The sequence below is a fragment of the Onychomys torridus genome, chromosome 2 (genome assembly GCF_903995425.1).
Source record: "Onychomys torridus chromosome 2, mOncTor1.1, whole genome shotgun sequence".
NCBI classification, from domain to species: domain Eukaryota; kingdom Metazoa; phylum Chordata; class Mammalia; order Rodentia; family Cricetidae; genus Onychomys; species Onychomys torridus.
Window position 1 is genome coordinate 55,414,806 of NC_050444.1, and position 18,218 is coordinate 55,433,023.

At 38.3% G+C, this 18,218-nt stretch overlaps 1 protein-coding gene across 3 annotated transcripts in view; it reads left to right on the forward strand.

The window, feature by feature from the left end:
- The window catches only part of Rngtt (RNA guanylyltransferase and 5'-phosphatase), a 211,375-nt gene that overhangs the window by 148,085 nt on the left and 45,072 nt on the right, over positions 1-18,218 (forward strand). For all 3 annotated transcript variants that reach the window (XM_036180116.1, XM_036180118.1, XM_036180117.1), the window contains one exon: positions 2,266-2,332. In XM_036180116.1, the coding sequence (XP_036036009.1) occupies positions 2,266-2,332 (67 nt within the window). The remainder of the gene's footprint in view (positions 1-2,265; positions 2,333-18,218) is intronic.

Consider the following 18,218-nt stretch of genomic DNA (forward strand, 5'->3'; position numbering starts at 1 on the left):
CATTTGCAAGCCATGCAGGGTACACAAGAGTAATGTCTAAGACCAATTGCCCTGCTAAGCTTCCATGCTTCCTTGATTTTTAAGGAAACAAACAGAGAAACACAAAGTGGCCTGAATGCTTCATTGCCCTAGGGAGTGTATCAGTCTCTCAGGAACTGGAAGGCACATTGTGCCCCAGGAGCCAAGGATTCTAACCTGAAAAACCTGTGACACATGCATCTCAAGGCAGCTAGGCCAGGCCAACTTCATGATTCCCCACATTAAGGTTAGTATTTATGTTCTCTCATAGCTTACTCCACTGCTAATTTCTCTTTAATCATTCCAAAGTTCTAAAGGCAGTATTTCTTCATTTATAATGTTTTGATGTAGACTGGGAATATAGCTCTATATTGAGGCTCTAAGGTCAATTCCCAGCACCACAAAACCAAACCCACCTGGAGTTTCAGTGCCAATGATAGACCTCTGATTGACACAGGACCATAATCCTTGTACTTAGGAGGCTGAGGTAGGCCATCATGAATTAGAAGCTCCCTTGGGCTACATAGGAAGACTGTTTTTAGAAAGGAAAATAAGGGGCTGCTGAGAAAGCTCAGGACTTAAGAGCACTGGCTGTTCTTCCAAAAGACCCAGGTTTCATTCTCAGCACCTATGCGGGAGCTTACAACCATCTCTTAACTCAAGTTCTGAGGGATCTGAGGCCCTCTGTTGGCCTCGGTGGGCACCAGACATACATGTGGTACACAGACATATTCGTAGGCAAAAATATCCATACACATATAATTGTTTTTTTAAAAGAAAAACAGAAACAAAACAAAATGATATAATGGACCTGCTAGATATCTGAATAGGATTTCTAATGAATGAAAGGATGATTTAGGGAATGAAACCATATACAGTTTGACTTTTACTCCTTACACAAGCTGTAACTTCTGTGTACTCAGACTTTAACCTAGCTTTCCATAATCAGTGCCCTTACCCCACTGCTTTTCAGTGACAGATATTTTATACCATGGGTCAAAGCTACTATTTTGTTAGGAATATTTCTGTCAAGTTTTTGGTAAAATTTTAGCACAGAATTAAGGTCATTATCATCTATAATACATGGTGTAGGATGCATTCAATAGTTCTTCAAGTAAATTTTTATATATTTTTGATTATCATATTGTCAACTCATTTCTAGAAACATTATAATCTTATTAGAATTATTGTTAAGTGTAGTTAGAGTTTTTTTGCCTGGCCCAGTCAGGACAAATATCTCTTACCCGCCTGTCCCACAGTCGCTCAGACCCAACCAAGAAAGCACATAAAAACTTATATTGTTTAGAAACTGTATGGCCGTGGCAGGCTTCTTGTTATCTGCTTTTTTTTTTATCTTAAATTAACCCATTTCTGTTAGTCTATACTTTGCCACATGGCTTGTGGCTTACTGGTGTCTTTACATGTTGCTTTTCATGGCGGCGGCTGGCTTGTGTCCCAAATCAGAGTTAAGTATATTCTGTATTTAAATTTTCATGAAGTTTTTTTGAGATACAGAAGCAGGTAGCCCAAACTAGCCCCTCACTCTCTGTGTATCTGAGGCTGACCTTACACTTTTGGTCCCCCTGCTTTCATCTCATGAATGCAAGCATTATAGGCCTATGACAACACACCCAGTGTTATGCTGTACTGCAATTTGAACCCAGGCTTCATATATGCTATGCTAATACCCTACCTACCTGAGCCCCATTCTTAACATTTTACCTTTTTATTTTAAAATAGAATTATTCATTTGGTGTTACTATCTCATTGTACAAAAGACAATATTTGCATATTTAGTATCTGTTAGGTTGGTCCGTCTATTGGTCTGCCTCTCTCTCTCTCTCTCTCTCTCTCTCTCTCTCTCTCTCTCTCTCTCTGTGTGTGTGTGTGTGTGTGTAGCCAAAGATCAACCTTGGGTATTGTTTTGCAGATGCTGTCTACCTTGGTGTTTGTTTTTTGAGACCGTCTCTTTCTTGGCCCAAAATTTGTCAGTTAGGCTAGACTGGTTGGTCGATGAGCCTGTCTCTACCTCCCCAGTGCCTAGATTACAGGCTGTTGCTACAACACCTGGCTTTTTTGCTGGATTATGGGGAATCAAACTCAGGTCCTGACGCTTGTGCAGCAAGCACTTTACTGATTGAGTCTCTCCAGTCTCCTCACTTTTTGTTATTATACATCTTTGCATCAAAGGCAGAGTACTTTATATATAAGGTATTTTTTTTTATTTTATTTTTTCCTACCTTGTAGGTTGCTTCCACAGAATGTTGGCCTTCTCTATGTTGGAGGTTATGAAAGACCCTTTGCACAAATCAAGGTATGCTTATTTGCTTTTTGTGTGTTTTTCTTTGGTGTTTACTTATCTGGAGCTTACCCAAAACTTAGTAAAACCATCAGCCTCATCAAAGACGTTGGTGAATAGGAAGGAATAGTTTCATGGATTTTGCTAATGTCTGCTGAAACAATTATAAAGCAATAGCAGACCTCATATTTAAAACTCTGTTCATACTAGAGTTGACTTTCAACAACATTTTCAGGACGTGTGTTCTTTATTGGGTGTGGTTTACAGCAGTATACTGTACATTAGACATCCAGTTTGATAAATGCTAACATATTTACTCTGATAAAAACTATTAAGGTAATGAAATATATCTATTACTTGAAAAAATGTACTCAGATGGTTTGAAATTTTTTCCCCTGTCCTTATTTTTGTCATCTTGTCCCCTAGAAACCACTAGACTAATGATATTATAGAAGAATTTATATACTTTAGTACTTAAGTAAATGGAGTCATACATTTCTTCCCCCTCTCATTTTCATCTTTCACTCAGCATGATTATTTTGAGAGTCATCTACATTGTTACATTTACTATTACTACTATTGTTTTCTTTTGGAGGTAGTGTTGGGAATTTAACCTAGGGACTAATGTGTGCTAGGTGCTGCTATTAACATTTACATATAGTTTTTCAGTAGGAATGTGTACTTTTCTCCTGGGTAGCAGAGTATCCTATATTTCTCATGGGTAGATACATATGTCTATTCCATTGACCTTCCTTCCACCAGTACCACTGTGTAGATTATTGTAGCTTTATAGTAAGTCCCAAAATCAAATTATATAAGCCCTCTAGTTTTGTTCTTTCCTGTGTAGCTTTGGTTAATTTAGTTTCTTTTCATTTTCATGCGATTTTAAAGAACTATTGTATCAATTTATATAAAATGCCTATTTAGATTCTATTTGAGATTATGTTGAATCTATAGATAGATTTGAATAAAATTGAAATTTTTAACAGTATTGTGCTGGAGGTATGGCTCAATGAAAATGTATTAGCCTGGCATGTGTTTAATACTGGGTTTAGTTCTAGGAGAGGAAGGGAGGTAGTTAGATTTTTAATATAGGTACATTCAGTTCACCAAGATTGCATCTCTCTATTTATTCCAGATTTAATATCTCTTACTGTGATATGTTCTTATTTGGGGGTCTTAAATAGTTTTTACAGTACGTGTGTGTGTGTGTGTGTGTGTGTGTGTGTGTGTGTGTGTGTGTATGTGTGTATTTCATGTTTTATAAAAGTTTTTTGAATGTTCATTGCTAATATGTAAAAAGATGATTATTTGATTATTAATATGTTGACTTTGGATTCTGTGCTTTTATTACACTGAATTATTGGTTCTGGTAGTGTTTTTTGTGGGCTTTATAGGATTTCTTTACATACTTACATGATCCACTGAAAAAGGCTATCCTCCTCTTATCTGATCTGGTGCATTTCACTGTAGTTTCTTTATTGCACTGACTGCAGTCTTTAATGCCAAGCTGAACAATAATGGTTAGATCAGACATCCTTGTGGCCTTCCTAATCTTGAAGGAAGAGCATTCAGTCTTTTGTCAGAGCTGTCCATAGAAATATTAGGTAAGACTTGATCAATTGGGGCTTGAGAAATAGCTCAGCATTAAAAATGCCCAGTGTTTTTGCAGAGGACTGGCGTTTGATTCCCAGCACTCAGACAGCTTGTAACTGCCTGTAACTTCAGCTCACGGGGCTCCATTTCCCTCTTTTGGCTTCTGGGTACCTACACACAAATAATAAAATAATTTTTAAGAGTTTAATAATTAATTCTAACCTGCAGTTGTTGTAAGGAATGAAAAAAATATAGGGATGGGAGATGTCTCAGTAGGTAAAGTACTTGAGCATGAGGGGAATGAGTTTGAATTCCCAGCACCCACATAAAGCTGGGTTGGTGGGTTGTGTTAGTAATTCTAATGCTTTTATGGCAAGATGAAAGACAGGGTGTACAGCTGCAGATGACAAAAACACCTGTGTGTGGAAGGTGACAGCCCACTATTGAGATTGTTCTTTGACTTCCACATGTGTGCTGTGGCACATGCAAGAGCACACTTACATGTATCTTTCCCTTCCTTCACATACAAGTCACATGTACAGCAGAGGGGTAAAAATGAACAAGGCAGTGAAAAGATTTCAGGTTTTCTTTGTTATTGTAATGTTCTGTGAATGTTTTCTAAGAGGAGTTGTTAGTGTCACTGGGCCAGAATAAGACCACAATCACAATTTTTAAGCCAAGTTTGTAGCAAGTTTTATTAAATACTGCCCAGGACAATGGACACTGGCCAGGTCCATACCCAGCATTCCTAGAGAGTGGCTATGAATTACATTAGTCCAGTGCTTATTAAAGCAGAACCCACAAGGCTGCATTCTTCCTGCCTTTGTCAAATACACATCCTGGGGCAAGTATACATTCTGATGTACTTCCTGCCTACATGTGATCATACACATTTTGTGCAGTTGGAACAACCAAATTTATTTACAGAAGTGAAAACACGTGGCATGTTATCTGTTTTTGGGCAGGTGGGGCTTACAGGTTAGAGGTATTTTTGTTTTGCAGATTTCTTAAGCACAATTAAAGCTTTAAATATAACTTTAGCCCTCACATTTGGTTGGACTCTGTGCCTTTGGCCCCTCTGCAAGGTGCTCCATGGTCCTGCTAGAGATGGTGGCCACCACCATCTTGAATTGGCCTTGAAATATTTTTTTAAAGGTTCTGATAACAGAATTATATGTGTGCTTGGCCACATTTACTGGAGATATAGCCATTTTCTCTGATGCTCTTCTCTGAGTTTCTTCCAGCAGGGCAATACTTCAGACCACATGGCAAGGATGTGCTACTTATTTATTGCCCAAGATTACATTAATAAAGATATCACAATATGAAATATTTTATAAACTTAAGATGTCCTTTAGCCTTATATTTAAATATTTTAAAAGTTCTCCTTTTAAAAAATCCAGTTTTTTAAATGCAAATTTCCTCTTAAAGAAGTTTAAAATCGCTCAGCTGTGGACTCCTGCAATATCAAAAATAAAGTACCCTTTTGTACTTAAAGAGGGAAGAAATAGGGAGCAATCACAACAAGGGCAATACCAAACTCCCAACAGTGTAAACAACTAAATAAAACATTGATCATTTTCTAATAATTTTCTTCATGAAAAATTGCTTTATATATCTTGAGCTATTTTTTTCTGCAATAACAGAACAGATTTTACTCTCAAAACTGAAACTACTTTAAACATAATCATGGGTAATTTAAGTTTCTAAATGCATTGAACTGTACTTAACTTGTGGTATAATTAAGAGAAATGGTTCATTATACAATTATATGCAGTCTTTGAAATTGAAAAGGAAAGGCCTACCAGCATGGCCCATATCTGTGATCCCAGCACTTGGGACACGAAACAAAAGGATTGTATGAGTGTCTGAACTCCATAAAGACTATCTGAAGAAGCCAAAACGGCAATTAAAAAACATTTTTTAAAAAGAAGTTTTTTGAGACAAGGTCTCACTATGTAGATCAGAGGCTGCCTCAAGCTCACAGAGACCTGTCTTCCTTTTCTCTTCTTCCTGAGCGCTGGGATTAAAGGTGTGTACAGATTTTAATTAAAATCATATTTTGGTTCATTTCTAACTTTTTAAGTTGTCACAAATTTTCTAGATGTCTCTTATGATTGATTGGAATTGAGTATATCATTGCCTAATACCTAGATTAATTATATCTATCTTGTTATTTAGAGCTTACTTTGTAGGTACTATCATTCAAATTTCAGTAGTATTTTACATGTTGTACCTTTTTCTCCTTTCCCCCCTTGTTTAACTATATATTCTTAGCCCAAGGTATAATGCAAGTGCCTTGAACTTGTGAGTCTTTTGCCTCATCCTGTGCAGCAATTTGCCTGCCAGTCTGTGATACTTGTCAGTGGTCAGTCTGGCTTCGTTTTATATCTGCTATTCTATTTTCAGTTCATAGTATAGAGAACTTTTTTTTTTTAAAGGCTGGCATGGAACTTACTATGTAGCCAAGGATGACCTTGAACTTCTTACTCCCAAGTGGTCAGATTACTGGTAGGAGCCACTATACCTAGTTTATATGATGCTTAGGATCATACTTAGGGCTTTATGCATGTTGTATAAGCATTTTATCAGGTGAATTACATTGCCGGGCCAAAATCTTAATGTTAATTCTCCAAAGTTTCTAATCCTAAAGACTGAATTTAGCAGGCAGAATCTATAAACTCCCATGGAGTGAAAGTCTGTCCATGTGGCTTTTAATCAGCCAAGAGTGGTGGTTACTGAAAGGCTTAAGGCTACAGGGTTGCCATGCCTGGAACACTTTTGTATAGTCATCTATTCCAGTTCTTACAGTCCACGAAATGTGAGAGGCACTGAGGCTAATTGTTATTTTTCAGATCAAACTAGGGAAAGAAACTGCCGTGTTTTAAATGTGAATTCCGTTCAGCACAAGTCTGAAAAGAACCATAAGCATTGCTCAGGACTCTTCTCTAATGCAGTTCTTTTACAGTTGGTATTGAGGGACTAGATCCCTCTAGTCACAGTCACTCAAAATTTCTAAGCGTGCATTAAAAACAATCTCCTTGCACCCAAGGAAATTTAGGTTGTTCTCTGCATTCCAGTGCATATACAGCAGGTATAAAAGAAGTATTTATCTCGTCTCCATTTTCTTCCTTTTCTTTTCTTTCTAAAAACCATCTGGGGCTGGAGAGAGGGCTCAGAGGTTAAGAACACTTGTGATCTTCTTGAGAACTCAGCTATGGCTCCCAGCACATACAGTGGGCAGCTGATGACTGCCCAGTTCCAGGGGATCCAATGCCTTTTCTGACCCCTGAGGTCACCTACATATGACATGTGGCAGTGGTGGGGAGCGGTGGTGGGAGGCATACAAAAGTAACAATAAATCTTTTTAAAAGTTAGTATATTTTTTCTTTAAAGTTTTTTTTTGTACTGAGGTTGTTACTTTGAGATGGTTAACAAGTCAGTTTTAATTTTAGGCTAAGTTAAATTTAAAAGTTAAAATATTAATTTTGGATCATTCTATTGTTTTAAAAAATACCCTAAACTAATGGCAATAATTTGATGTGTTTGCCAGCTAGTAATTGTTTTTAAGATACTTGGAGCCAGTATTGTGGTATGGCCATAATCTACCACTTGGGAGGCTGCAGCAGGAGGATTGCTACAAGTTTGAGATCAAAAGAATGAAAACCTGTCTCAGGGCTGGCATGGGCTCTTACTTGATATATTAGATCAACACTCTTATTACTTAAATAAACTAATGCCCATATATTTGTATTTTAAGTCTCTAAAATGCTTTCCATACTTTAGGAATATAGGAGATACATTTTTATAAGACCCTGTCTCCGAGTGAAAGAAATGTGCTTACACAATTGCAACAAAGTGAACTTTCAAAGTAGATGTTATGTCACATTATTATTTCCTTTTCTTTTGACTTGGCTTTTTTATTTTAAAATTTCCATTTGCTTATTGTGATGGAGGCATATGTGGAGGTCAGAGGATAGTTTTGAGGAGCTGGCTCTTTCCTTTTATGATTTCGTTTCTGGTGATAGAACTCAGGTCCTTGGGCTTGTTGGCAATTGCTTTTTTAGCTACTGAGCCATCTTGTGTCTCTTGGTTTGATTTTTAGATGCTGGACTCATCCCTCAGAATTTTCTCTGTTGAGACTGACTCACAGTTTGGCAAATACTGCTTCAGGATAAGACTCCTCCAGCTAATGCTGCCATATGCTTCCAGCAGGAAAATGCCACATTTGTGACACTCAGGAAGCTGCTTGTCCCTGAATTGAAGCTAGCCCTTAGACTGGCCTTAGAGAGAAGGAAAAGATGAAAGAACATACATAGTTGCTGGGTAGAGGGCAGAAGACAGTGTAGGAAGATATCAATGAGAATGAAGTTAAGATATTCTATAAAACCAAGTAAAGCCATTTTTTTTTTCTGTTTCAATATACATAAATCTAAAGAACAGAAGGGAGCCTTCTACACCTCCTCTGTCTTCCAAGTGATTTCATGTATTTTGAGGATAGAGTAAGAAATAAAGATCAAATCTCCCCTTGATGAAAAAATTAGAAGTTGAGGTGGGTGAAAATTTGACAGAAAGCAATTGAATCAGATTTAGATTTATATGGCATATTCATTGAATAATGGCTAAATTTTCCATAGTGCTATTAATAATGAGGAAGCATTTTTCAGTGTCTTGGATTTACAGTTATAAAGATTGAGGTCGTTGTCTAGATTTTGAAAGCAAGATTAGTAAGATAAAGAGCAAACAACAGAAAAATCATTGAAGGTCTGAGGCTTTCTTCCACAAATAGCTGTTAAATTATTCTTCAGATCCCTGCAATAAGGGAGCTGTTACTTAGTAGATATTAAAATTTTTATGCCATGGTCTGTGGGAGGCAGTAAAGTAGGTAAGTGTTTGCTGTGAAAATATGAGAATCCTAGTTTGTCCCTGAAAATTCTTGTGTAAAAACAAAAATGAGTGTACTAGTGCCTATTATGCCAGACTTAAGACAAAGGAATCTCTGGGGCTACCTTGGAGCTTCGGGCTCAGAGAGAAAGAGATCTTGTCTTAAAGTAAAAAGGTAGATTAATTGAGGAAGGTACTGGGTGTCAACTTACGGCGTCCACACATGTGAGTGAATATGTGCATACACATAGACACAGAATTACACATTGTTATGAACAAATTGTATGGTAATTGTTGAATAGAGTTCTAGAAAGTGCACTGTGCTGCTTGTTCCTGGGTAAGTGCTTTAGATAGCATTGTTCTCAAGATAGAGTAAGAGTTCAGGCCGTATTCACAGAGTTTAGTCTTGGTTTTCCCTTTTTGTGAGATGTACTCTCATGTACTCCAAGCTCACTATGTTGCTGAGGATGATCTTGAGTTGAGCTCTTAGACTTCCCACTGATAACAGGCATATGTCACCCTGCTCAGTCAATCTCAGTATTCTTTTAAGTTTTATTTTAAAAAATGACTTGTATATATGTATGTGTGAATTTGTATGTGTGAGTTCAGTGCTCTCAAAAGCCAGAGAGGGCATTAGATCCCTTGGAGCTAGAATTATGTGGGTGTTAGAAACTCAACTTAGGTTCTCTGCATGTTCTTAACGGTTGAGCCACCTTTCCAGCCCCCCAATCTCAGTATTCTCATCATCATATCAGTTAAGAAGTTATCTTGTTTAAGTCTGTGTCCTTAGCATTTAGCCCAGTTGCAAAAGGAAATGAGTATTTGTTAATATTATTACTGAAGAGTCCTTAGAAAGTAACACTGTTGCTGTTGGTTTTCATCTTTAAAGAATTTATCATGATTGATTGGAACACAGACTTCTGCAATTTCCTCACCTCGGAGATTAAGATTGTAGAATCTGGGATACATAGTGAGAGTATCTCAAAAACAGCACAGACCTACCCCCAAAAGAATTTATGGAATTCACTTTGTATACCAGTCTGGTCTCGAACTCAGATCTGCCTGCCTCTGCCCTCTGAGGCAGTGCTATCGTGCTTGGCTATATTTCCTAATCTCTTATTACATCTTGAGTTATGCTTATTTCTGTGGTTATATAAATTAATTTTAATTTCTAATTCAAGATTGTGACAGTAAATTATTATTAATGTCAGTAGCAGCTTTATTTGTAATGTATATTTTATGAGTATATTACATTGAGAACATTTTAAATATAGTGCTCAAGTTGTTTTTGTATTAGGAAAATTAGAAGTTTTCTTAATTAGAAATTCCATTATCTTTCAGTCTTTCAAACTGGATTCTTTACAGAGAGATATATTGGGAATTATTTGGCTTATTCTGTGTGTGTATGTGTGTGTGTGTATGTGTCTGTCTGTCTGTCTGTAGGTGAGGTGCTGGGATGGAAGTGAGGCTTTGCAGTGCTCTACCACTGAGCTGAAACCTCAGATCTTGGTCACACACTATATAGCTGAGGCTGGTGTCTGAATGTAGTCATTCTGCCTCTGTCTCCTCTCTGTCTGGATTATAGGGTTGTGCTGTTGTGTCGTACCCAGTAGCCAGCATGTGCAGTGTGAATAGTTTGGAGGAAACAAAACAAGTCCGTCCACCTGATTATTTTTTTCTCTACAAGGAGCCAGAGAAACTCAGTCTGCATAATGCAAATTATGTACATTGCCGCAAATTATAATAGAGGTGTTAAAATAGATATTTCATCATCTTCAGAAGTTTTTTATTGCTATACTCATTGAAATTAAGGAAATATATGGTAAGTCAGAGGAAATGTTAATATTCTAAAATAGGGCTGCCATGGTGGTGCATGCCTTTAATCCCAGCACTTGGGAGACAGAGGCAAGCAGATCTCTGTGAGTTTAAGGCTATCCTGGTCTACAGAGCAAGTTCCAGGACAGCCACAGCTGCATAGGAAGACCCTGTCTTAAAAAAGAAAAACAAATTCTAAATTAGGAATAAAGAGATGCCATCTTGCTTAGTTTTATTGTGATCATAACCAACAATCACCTGGGAAGTAGAGGGAACATCAGTGGAATTGCCTTGATCATATTGTACTGTGGTCACATCTGCTAATCATGTAAGAGGGACCAGCTCGCTTTGAGCAGTAACATCCCTAGGCAAATGAGTCAGGGTTACATAAGAAAGTTAACTGAATATAAGCTAGAGAGCAAGCCAATAAGCAGGACTTCTCCATGTTCTCTGCTTCAGTTCCTGCCTGTGGTTTCCTACCTTGAGCTTCTGCCTTGGTTTCCCCACGTGATAGATGTAACCTACAAGCTAAATTAAAAGAATTCCTCCCCAAGTTGATTTTGGTCAGTGCTGAGTCACAGTAACAGAAACTAAAGCATATATATTCAAAGAAGTCTATTCTTATGAAATAGTTTTTCTAAACTTCTGGTAAAACATTTCATACCTTAAAATTTCATTTTCTGTAGAATTAATTGCTGTAAGTAGAAAAGTGACAACTTTAATTCAGAAAATTCATAAACTACGCTAAACATAATGAGCTGTAAAATATGAAAAAGTATTAAAAATTTAACTTTGGAAATTTTCTTAGATTTTCTATTGCTGTGAAGAGACACCATGACCACAACAACTCTTTTTTTTTTTTTATAAAATATATATTTATTTATTAAATTTTCTTTTATTTTACATACCAACCCCAGTTCCCCCTCCCTCCCCTTCTCCCGCCTCCTCTCCTCCCTCCCACTCTAACCCCCATCCACTCCTCAGAGTGGGTAAGGCCTCCCATGGTAGTCAACAAAGTCTGGCATACCAAGTTGAAGGAGAGCCTAGCCCCTCCCCATTGTATCAAGGCTGAACAAGGTATCCCACCACAGGTAATAGGCTCCAAAAAGCCAGTTCATGCACCTGGGATAAGTCCTGGCCCTGCTGCCAGGGACTCCACTAACAGATCAAGCCACACAACTGTTACCCATATTCAGTAGGCCTAGTTTGGTCCCATGCAGGTTCCTGAGCTGTCAGTCCAGAGTCAGTGAACTCCCGCTAGCATCGGTCAGCTGTCTCAGTGGGTTTCCCCATCAAGATCTTGACCCCCTCTTCACAACAACTCTTATAAAGGAAAGCATTTAATTAAGGGTGCTCAATTACAGTTTCAGAGGTTTGGTTCATTATCATCACGACAGGAAGCATGGTGCCATGGTAGAGCTGAGAGTGCCACATCTAACAGGCAAAAGGAAATCTACTATGTCACTGGGCCACTTCCTGAGCATAGGAAACCTCAAAGTCCACCCCCCACAGTGACACACTTTCTCAAACAAGGCCATACCCACTCAAACAAAGCCACACTTTCTAATAGTTCCATTCCCTATGAGATTATGGGGCCAATTACATTCAGACTACCACAGAAATACTTCAGCAATAGTATTTAGATACTTACAATTTTATATTAATATGTTAAATCCTTCAGCATTTAGATAGCAAAATCAGGAAATTCCCCATACTCAGGAAATAGCTTCATAAGTGATTATTAGTCTACTAAAATAATATATTGTTGCTGATCAAAATGCTTTTGGGGGGGTGTTGGAGAGGTAACTGTGGTTAAGGGCACTTGCTGCTCTTAGAGGACCCATGTGCAGTTTACAAGTGCTTATAACTCCAATTCCAAGGGATCTGATGTTGTCTCATCTGGCTTCCTAAGGCACTTGCATGCCTGTGGTGCATATACATATACTTAGACACACACACACTCACAAGCATAAAATAAAAATAAACAAATCTTTTAAATATATATATTAAATATACACACGCCCACACACATTTAAATTTTCTGCCAGTAGTTAAATCTGGTAACTTTTAAAAAATATTGACAATATACATAACATATATGTTCATAGATATACTTATACTCTATCTACAATTCTCTAAAAAAAAAGAAAAAAGGATAATTTATTTAAAATCAAACAACTATACTTTTTTTTTTTAGGTAAGATCTCATTATCCCAAAGCTGACCTCAGACTTGATGTGTAGCTAAGGATGACCTTGATCTGCTGATCCTTCTACCTCTATCTCTGAAGTGCTATTGTAACACACAGAAAATTTGTAACTTTAAAGCTAGTATCATTATCAGATGTTATATTGACAGTTGTTGGTGTGTGCTTGATATTATTCAAATTGGCCCCCAAACCTGTAAAGTGTGGGTGCTTACAGCATTTTAGTTTTACAGATTTGGAATATGTAGATGAACAGGTAATAAGGAGTTAGGCATGTGGCAGTGTCCTGTGCTGTTGTTCCCTTTGGGCAAGGGGGCAAGTAGGTGCAGAGTCACCGACACAGACTCAGGGAGAATGTGGAAACAAAGAGCTCAGTTTATACAGGAAGAGGCAAGCCTTATATACCCTCCACCCCACCCTGGGGGGAGGTCTGATGAATATGCATCTGCTGGTGTGACGTGGCTGCCTCTCACTGGTCCAGGTCATCTCCAGATCTTGTTTCAGCTGCTGTTGCTAAGGCCAGCAACCCAGGTTGGCTCTCAGAAAGTCTCTTTTTTACTTGTTTGGGCCGGCCCTCAAGCCTGTTAGGGCTGAGTCATCCCACAAAGGCATTCAGCTAAAATATAAGACAATATATAAGGGGCATGTTGCCCCTTATAGGGTGTTACTTTGTTATATACTATTTATTTATTTATGAATGACAGAATCTACATTGCTTGGACCTACTTCCAATTAGCTATGTAGCTGAGGCTGACTTTGATTGCCTGCTTCTCTTGATTCCACCTCCCAAGTGTTGGGGTTACAAGTGTGTACCACCCATGCCCAGATTCAATGTATTCTCCTTTAAAATAATTAATTTCTCTTTATGTTGAATTATTATCATATGGAGTGTATTTTATAGTTTTTTATGTCTTCTTTGTTTTGCTTGTATAGTAGACCAAAATAATCCCTGTAATTTCTGTAACTTGACAAAAGGCATGTGATTTTTACCAGAAAGATTGAAGTAGGGAATTATTGTGCGTTGTTTGCATTTGAAATAAATGGAGTATAAAGGAGCTCAGATTTCTAAATCTCACTTCTTCCACTTAGTTAATAATTATTGAGAGTGTTTACATTCATTATTGCTTAATAGGAAGAGCTGAGAGTTTGTACATTGGGAATACTTGTGAATCTCTGAGGTGTTTGAGGAAACTAATTACAATGTATTCTTATATAGTTTAGAAATATTTTCCCCTCTGTATCCAGAGCATCATGTTTTGAACTATACTGTGTCGTATATTTCTCCTAGTCAGTATTCCTTTTAAAAATACTGATTTATTTATTTTGTATGTGTGGGTGTGTGTGTATGCATATGCACACGATGTAGCACAGGAAGCATGTAGAAGCCAGAGGACAACTTTCTAGAATTCTTCTCTTCTTCTACCACATAGGTCCTAGGGACTGAACTCAGACCATCATGCTTGGTGATAAGTGCCTCTACTCTTTATTTTTCTCCTGTATAGGACCTTTTGTCTTTATTCCTTTTTTATTGCTTGCTAGTGTGTGTGCAGGTGTTTTTTAAGGCATTCTGCAGTTAGTTATTAAAGCGGACTCTCTTGCTGAACTTGGAGCTCACCAATGCCATCTCATCTAGCTGGCCAGCTTGCCCTGAGGATCCTCTGCTTCTGTTCAAGTGCTGGGATTATAGGAGGCCACTATTGTTTCACTCCAGTCATCATGCTTATGTGGAAAGCACTTTATCTTCTAAGCCATTTCCATAAGTGTGAGGTCTGCAGTCACTTTCCAAATTTTATTTGGTTTCTGCATTGACTCCATGAGGGTATTGTAGGACTTTGTGTTGGTTTTGTTATACTGCATGGGAAAACCACGACTTTTGGAGTTGGCAGTCCTTACAGGAGGTAGTGACAGTGGTCCCTCTCCACTGTCTTCACAGTCCTCACTCAAAGTTTGAACTCTCTGGGGGTTGCCAGCCCACAAAGAATGTGTGCCCCTATAATATATTTAGCTATAGGAGATGCATAACATTGGACATGGCTGAGGGGTCAAGTGGTTGATGACTAAGATCAGAGTCACTGGCTTGGCCTTGGTAGTATGACCATGATAGCCATCTGTGTATGTCACTGTCAAGGAAAGCAGTTCATGTTCCCGTGGACTAAAGTACATTCAGCTCCAGCATCAACAAGGGCAATAAATACTCTTTGTATATTGGAGGTAGGATGGAGAAACCAATGAATAATGAACTCAACAAAAGAGGTCTCCAGTGTTCTGGGGTCCCTCACTAATTGGACATGTTAACCCCACCCCTAGGATATTCTCAGCCATGGATCCCTACTTTCTGAGGTCCAAAATACTTGTTTACATTTGGAGAGTGTTGGGGGTCCCACCTGTGGTAGTCCTGCCAAGTAATAGGTCATGGGGGGCACCCTGCAGTTCTGAGCACTGGGGCTCATTGTTTTAACACAGAACATATTCTGCTTCTCAAGTGCCCTGCTGAGAGCCTGGCACTCTGTGTGAGTGTGTGTGTGTGTGTGTGTGTGTGTGTGTGTGTGTGTGTGTGTAAAGAGATTTGGGGGCATTTTTACTCTTGGACTGTCTGTATTAAGTCTGTGTAGGAGATTCCTTTACTCACAGTCTCTGAGCTCATCAACATCAGCCCGTACCAGCTGCACTCCAGCCATCACACAGCTCATTAGTGAACGTTCTCCATTTGGTGATCTTGGAACCTGTAGGCCCTGCCTTAAAGAAGAGTGGGTGGAAATGGAAGCTAACTTCTCCATCTCCTCCACTTTCAAAGTTGCAGATTCAGTTCTCCTGGGCTCTGATGTGTTGTTTCTCTTTTGATGAAAGCTCTCAGTGAGTTTCTGCTCCAAATCACATACTCAGCTCTCAGTTTCTCTCTCAACTTACAATTCTTGCAAAGTAATCTCAAGCTTTTGGCACAGTCAAAACAGCCAGCTTACTTTCTCATCATCTGTTTCACTCTTCTCCCAGTGGCGTGGGAATCCAGTTCAACTTTCTTGGGTATTTTTGTGCTGCAGGTATATCCAGTTCATAGTGCCAGACTTTTCCTGCATGCTCCAGTGCCAGGAAAGGAGAAGGTCACAGAACATCTGGAGATTGAAGACACTGAGAGGAGCAGAGAGCAAATAAAACCTGCTTTATTCATCAATATATAGGCTGGTTGTCAGGTAGTGAAAGGCAGGCACTCAGGCACTCACTGGCATATGCAGGCTTCACACAGACAGACATAGGCACATGCACAGACAGGCACACAGGCCTGCAGACAAACACAGGAAGGCTGATAAAAGCAGAAAAGAGGATTCTGCCCTCTGACCTCAAGGCCATATTTATACAGAATTGCACTAAAGTGACACTCTGCCAAAAATAGTTACATAACTTTACATCACTATTTACTTTAGAGTTCCCTGGACATCCAGTGTCAGCCATCTTAGGCTGACTAATAGACCCTATATCCAGTCTCAGCTGTGTTTTAGCTGATTCATCCCTGATATCCACATTAGTGCTGTATTGTCTAAACATAAACTGGCTCTTAAAGTTTTCTGTTTCTAACACTCCTTTATTATTTTTAATATCTAAGAGTTTTGGGTTAAAACTATCATAAGGTTTTATTTGAGACAGTCTAGAAATCCATTTCATTTCTTTGAACACCAGTTGGTAAAAATCACATGTATAAACAAATACCCTGTGTATTTGAGTGTTAATTAATTCATAAAAGAAGAGTTATTCTCATTTGCAGAATTTTTCAAACGGGTATGGCAATTATGCTAGATACATAAGTGAAACAGTTTTATACTTTTTAAGCTTAAAGTCGAATATAAGTATAGTTGAAATTAAAATGTTTTAATGGTTTTCCACCAGTATGTCTTGGAGTTAGTTTGATGACTCAGGACTGGTTTTAGCTACAGAGTGAATTATAGCAGAATTGCAGGGAGAAGGAACAGATGTCTTTTAAGTTTCAGAATGAGTAGGTTGGTTGCATAGCATGGGGTAATAGGATGATATAAAAGCTGTAAGCACTACTATTCTCATAGTGATGATGGCTTGGCAAAAGGATGAATGAAATAAATCAACATGCACATGGCATGTGGGTCATCACATGTTACTTAGTGGCTGTGTATCCTGTGATAGAGCTACATTAGAAATGGAAATTATCTTGTACTGTTACCAGTTAATTGTACCAGGCTATTTTATCCAGCCTCCTGGTATTTTAGGAGTCACCTTTCTCCATAATAGCTGAAATCTTAAGTAAAATTCAATAATTTTCAAATGTCTTCATTTGTTTGAGTAAGTAATTATTAAATCAGTAAAAGCATTGAAGATTATGCTTTGGGAGGAAATGACGGATTTGTTCATTTGAATTCTACTCATTCTTCGGAGTCCCACATCATGTGAGCCCAGGCTTTCCCTTAGTTATCTGTCAGCTACAACAATCAACACACACCTGTTCGCAGAGCCCCATTGCAGGTCATGTTGCTTCTTCTGCTCAGAACCTTTACTCCTTGATAGTCTGTTTTCGGCATGACATACCCTAGCATAACATCAATCTCATATTTATGGATTTCTGGACATTTCATATATCAGCTTTGCATTAGTTTGGTTTTGTTTACTTTAAAAGTCGGCCGTCTAGCAAATAAGAAGTCCTTCTATTGACTTTCTCCTTCCATTGTGTTTTTATTTCTTCTAGCTTCCTCTTCTAAATAATAACATGTTTATAGTTCTCTCTTCCTGCACCTTTATGTATGTTCTGTGGTGACTTTGCCTCAGACTTTACCTGATGATCAAAAACAAGCAGTTGGAGATGGCATGTAAAACTTAGTAAGATTTTTGTTTGTTCCTGACCCTAGCATCTGATGGAAAAGGATATTTTCATTATAAAATCATTAACTGTACTGTCTTAAGATGAGATGTGTCAGGTGCTTAGAACTGGCTGTTAATGTCAAAAGCTGAGGAAGTACTTTGAACTGGGGCAGTTGGGGAAGTAGTTTCAAAGGAAGCAAGAATTATTTTTACTGATTATATAGGTGATAGGTTATGATTAGATGTCTGTGGGTCTCTTTGCCTGTTTCCTCCTTTTGGAGTAGAGGATGTTTGGCAGTGTACAAAAGTACAAAAAGCTTTATTTGGTGCGAGGAGTAGTAATAGTTGAGTAGGAGCAAAGGTTTTTATGCAGGGAAATAAAATAGATATGGGTGGAGAGGTAAATTGGTGTTAGAGAAATACATGACAAATGTAGCCATGCATTGTGTAATAATATGATAATTCGGAGTCAGTATGGTAGTACACATAGTGTTATTTCAACTGAGGCAAGAAGATTACAAGTTTGAGGCCAGCCAGGGGTATATACAGAGATGGGGTTTGGGTGAGAGGAACATAGGGGCGA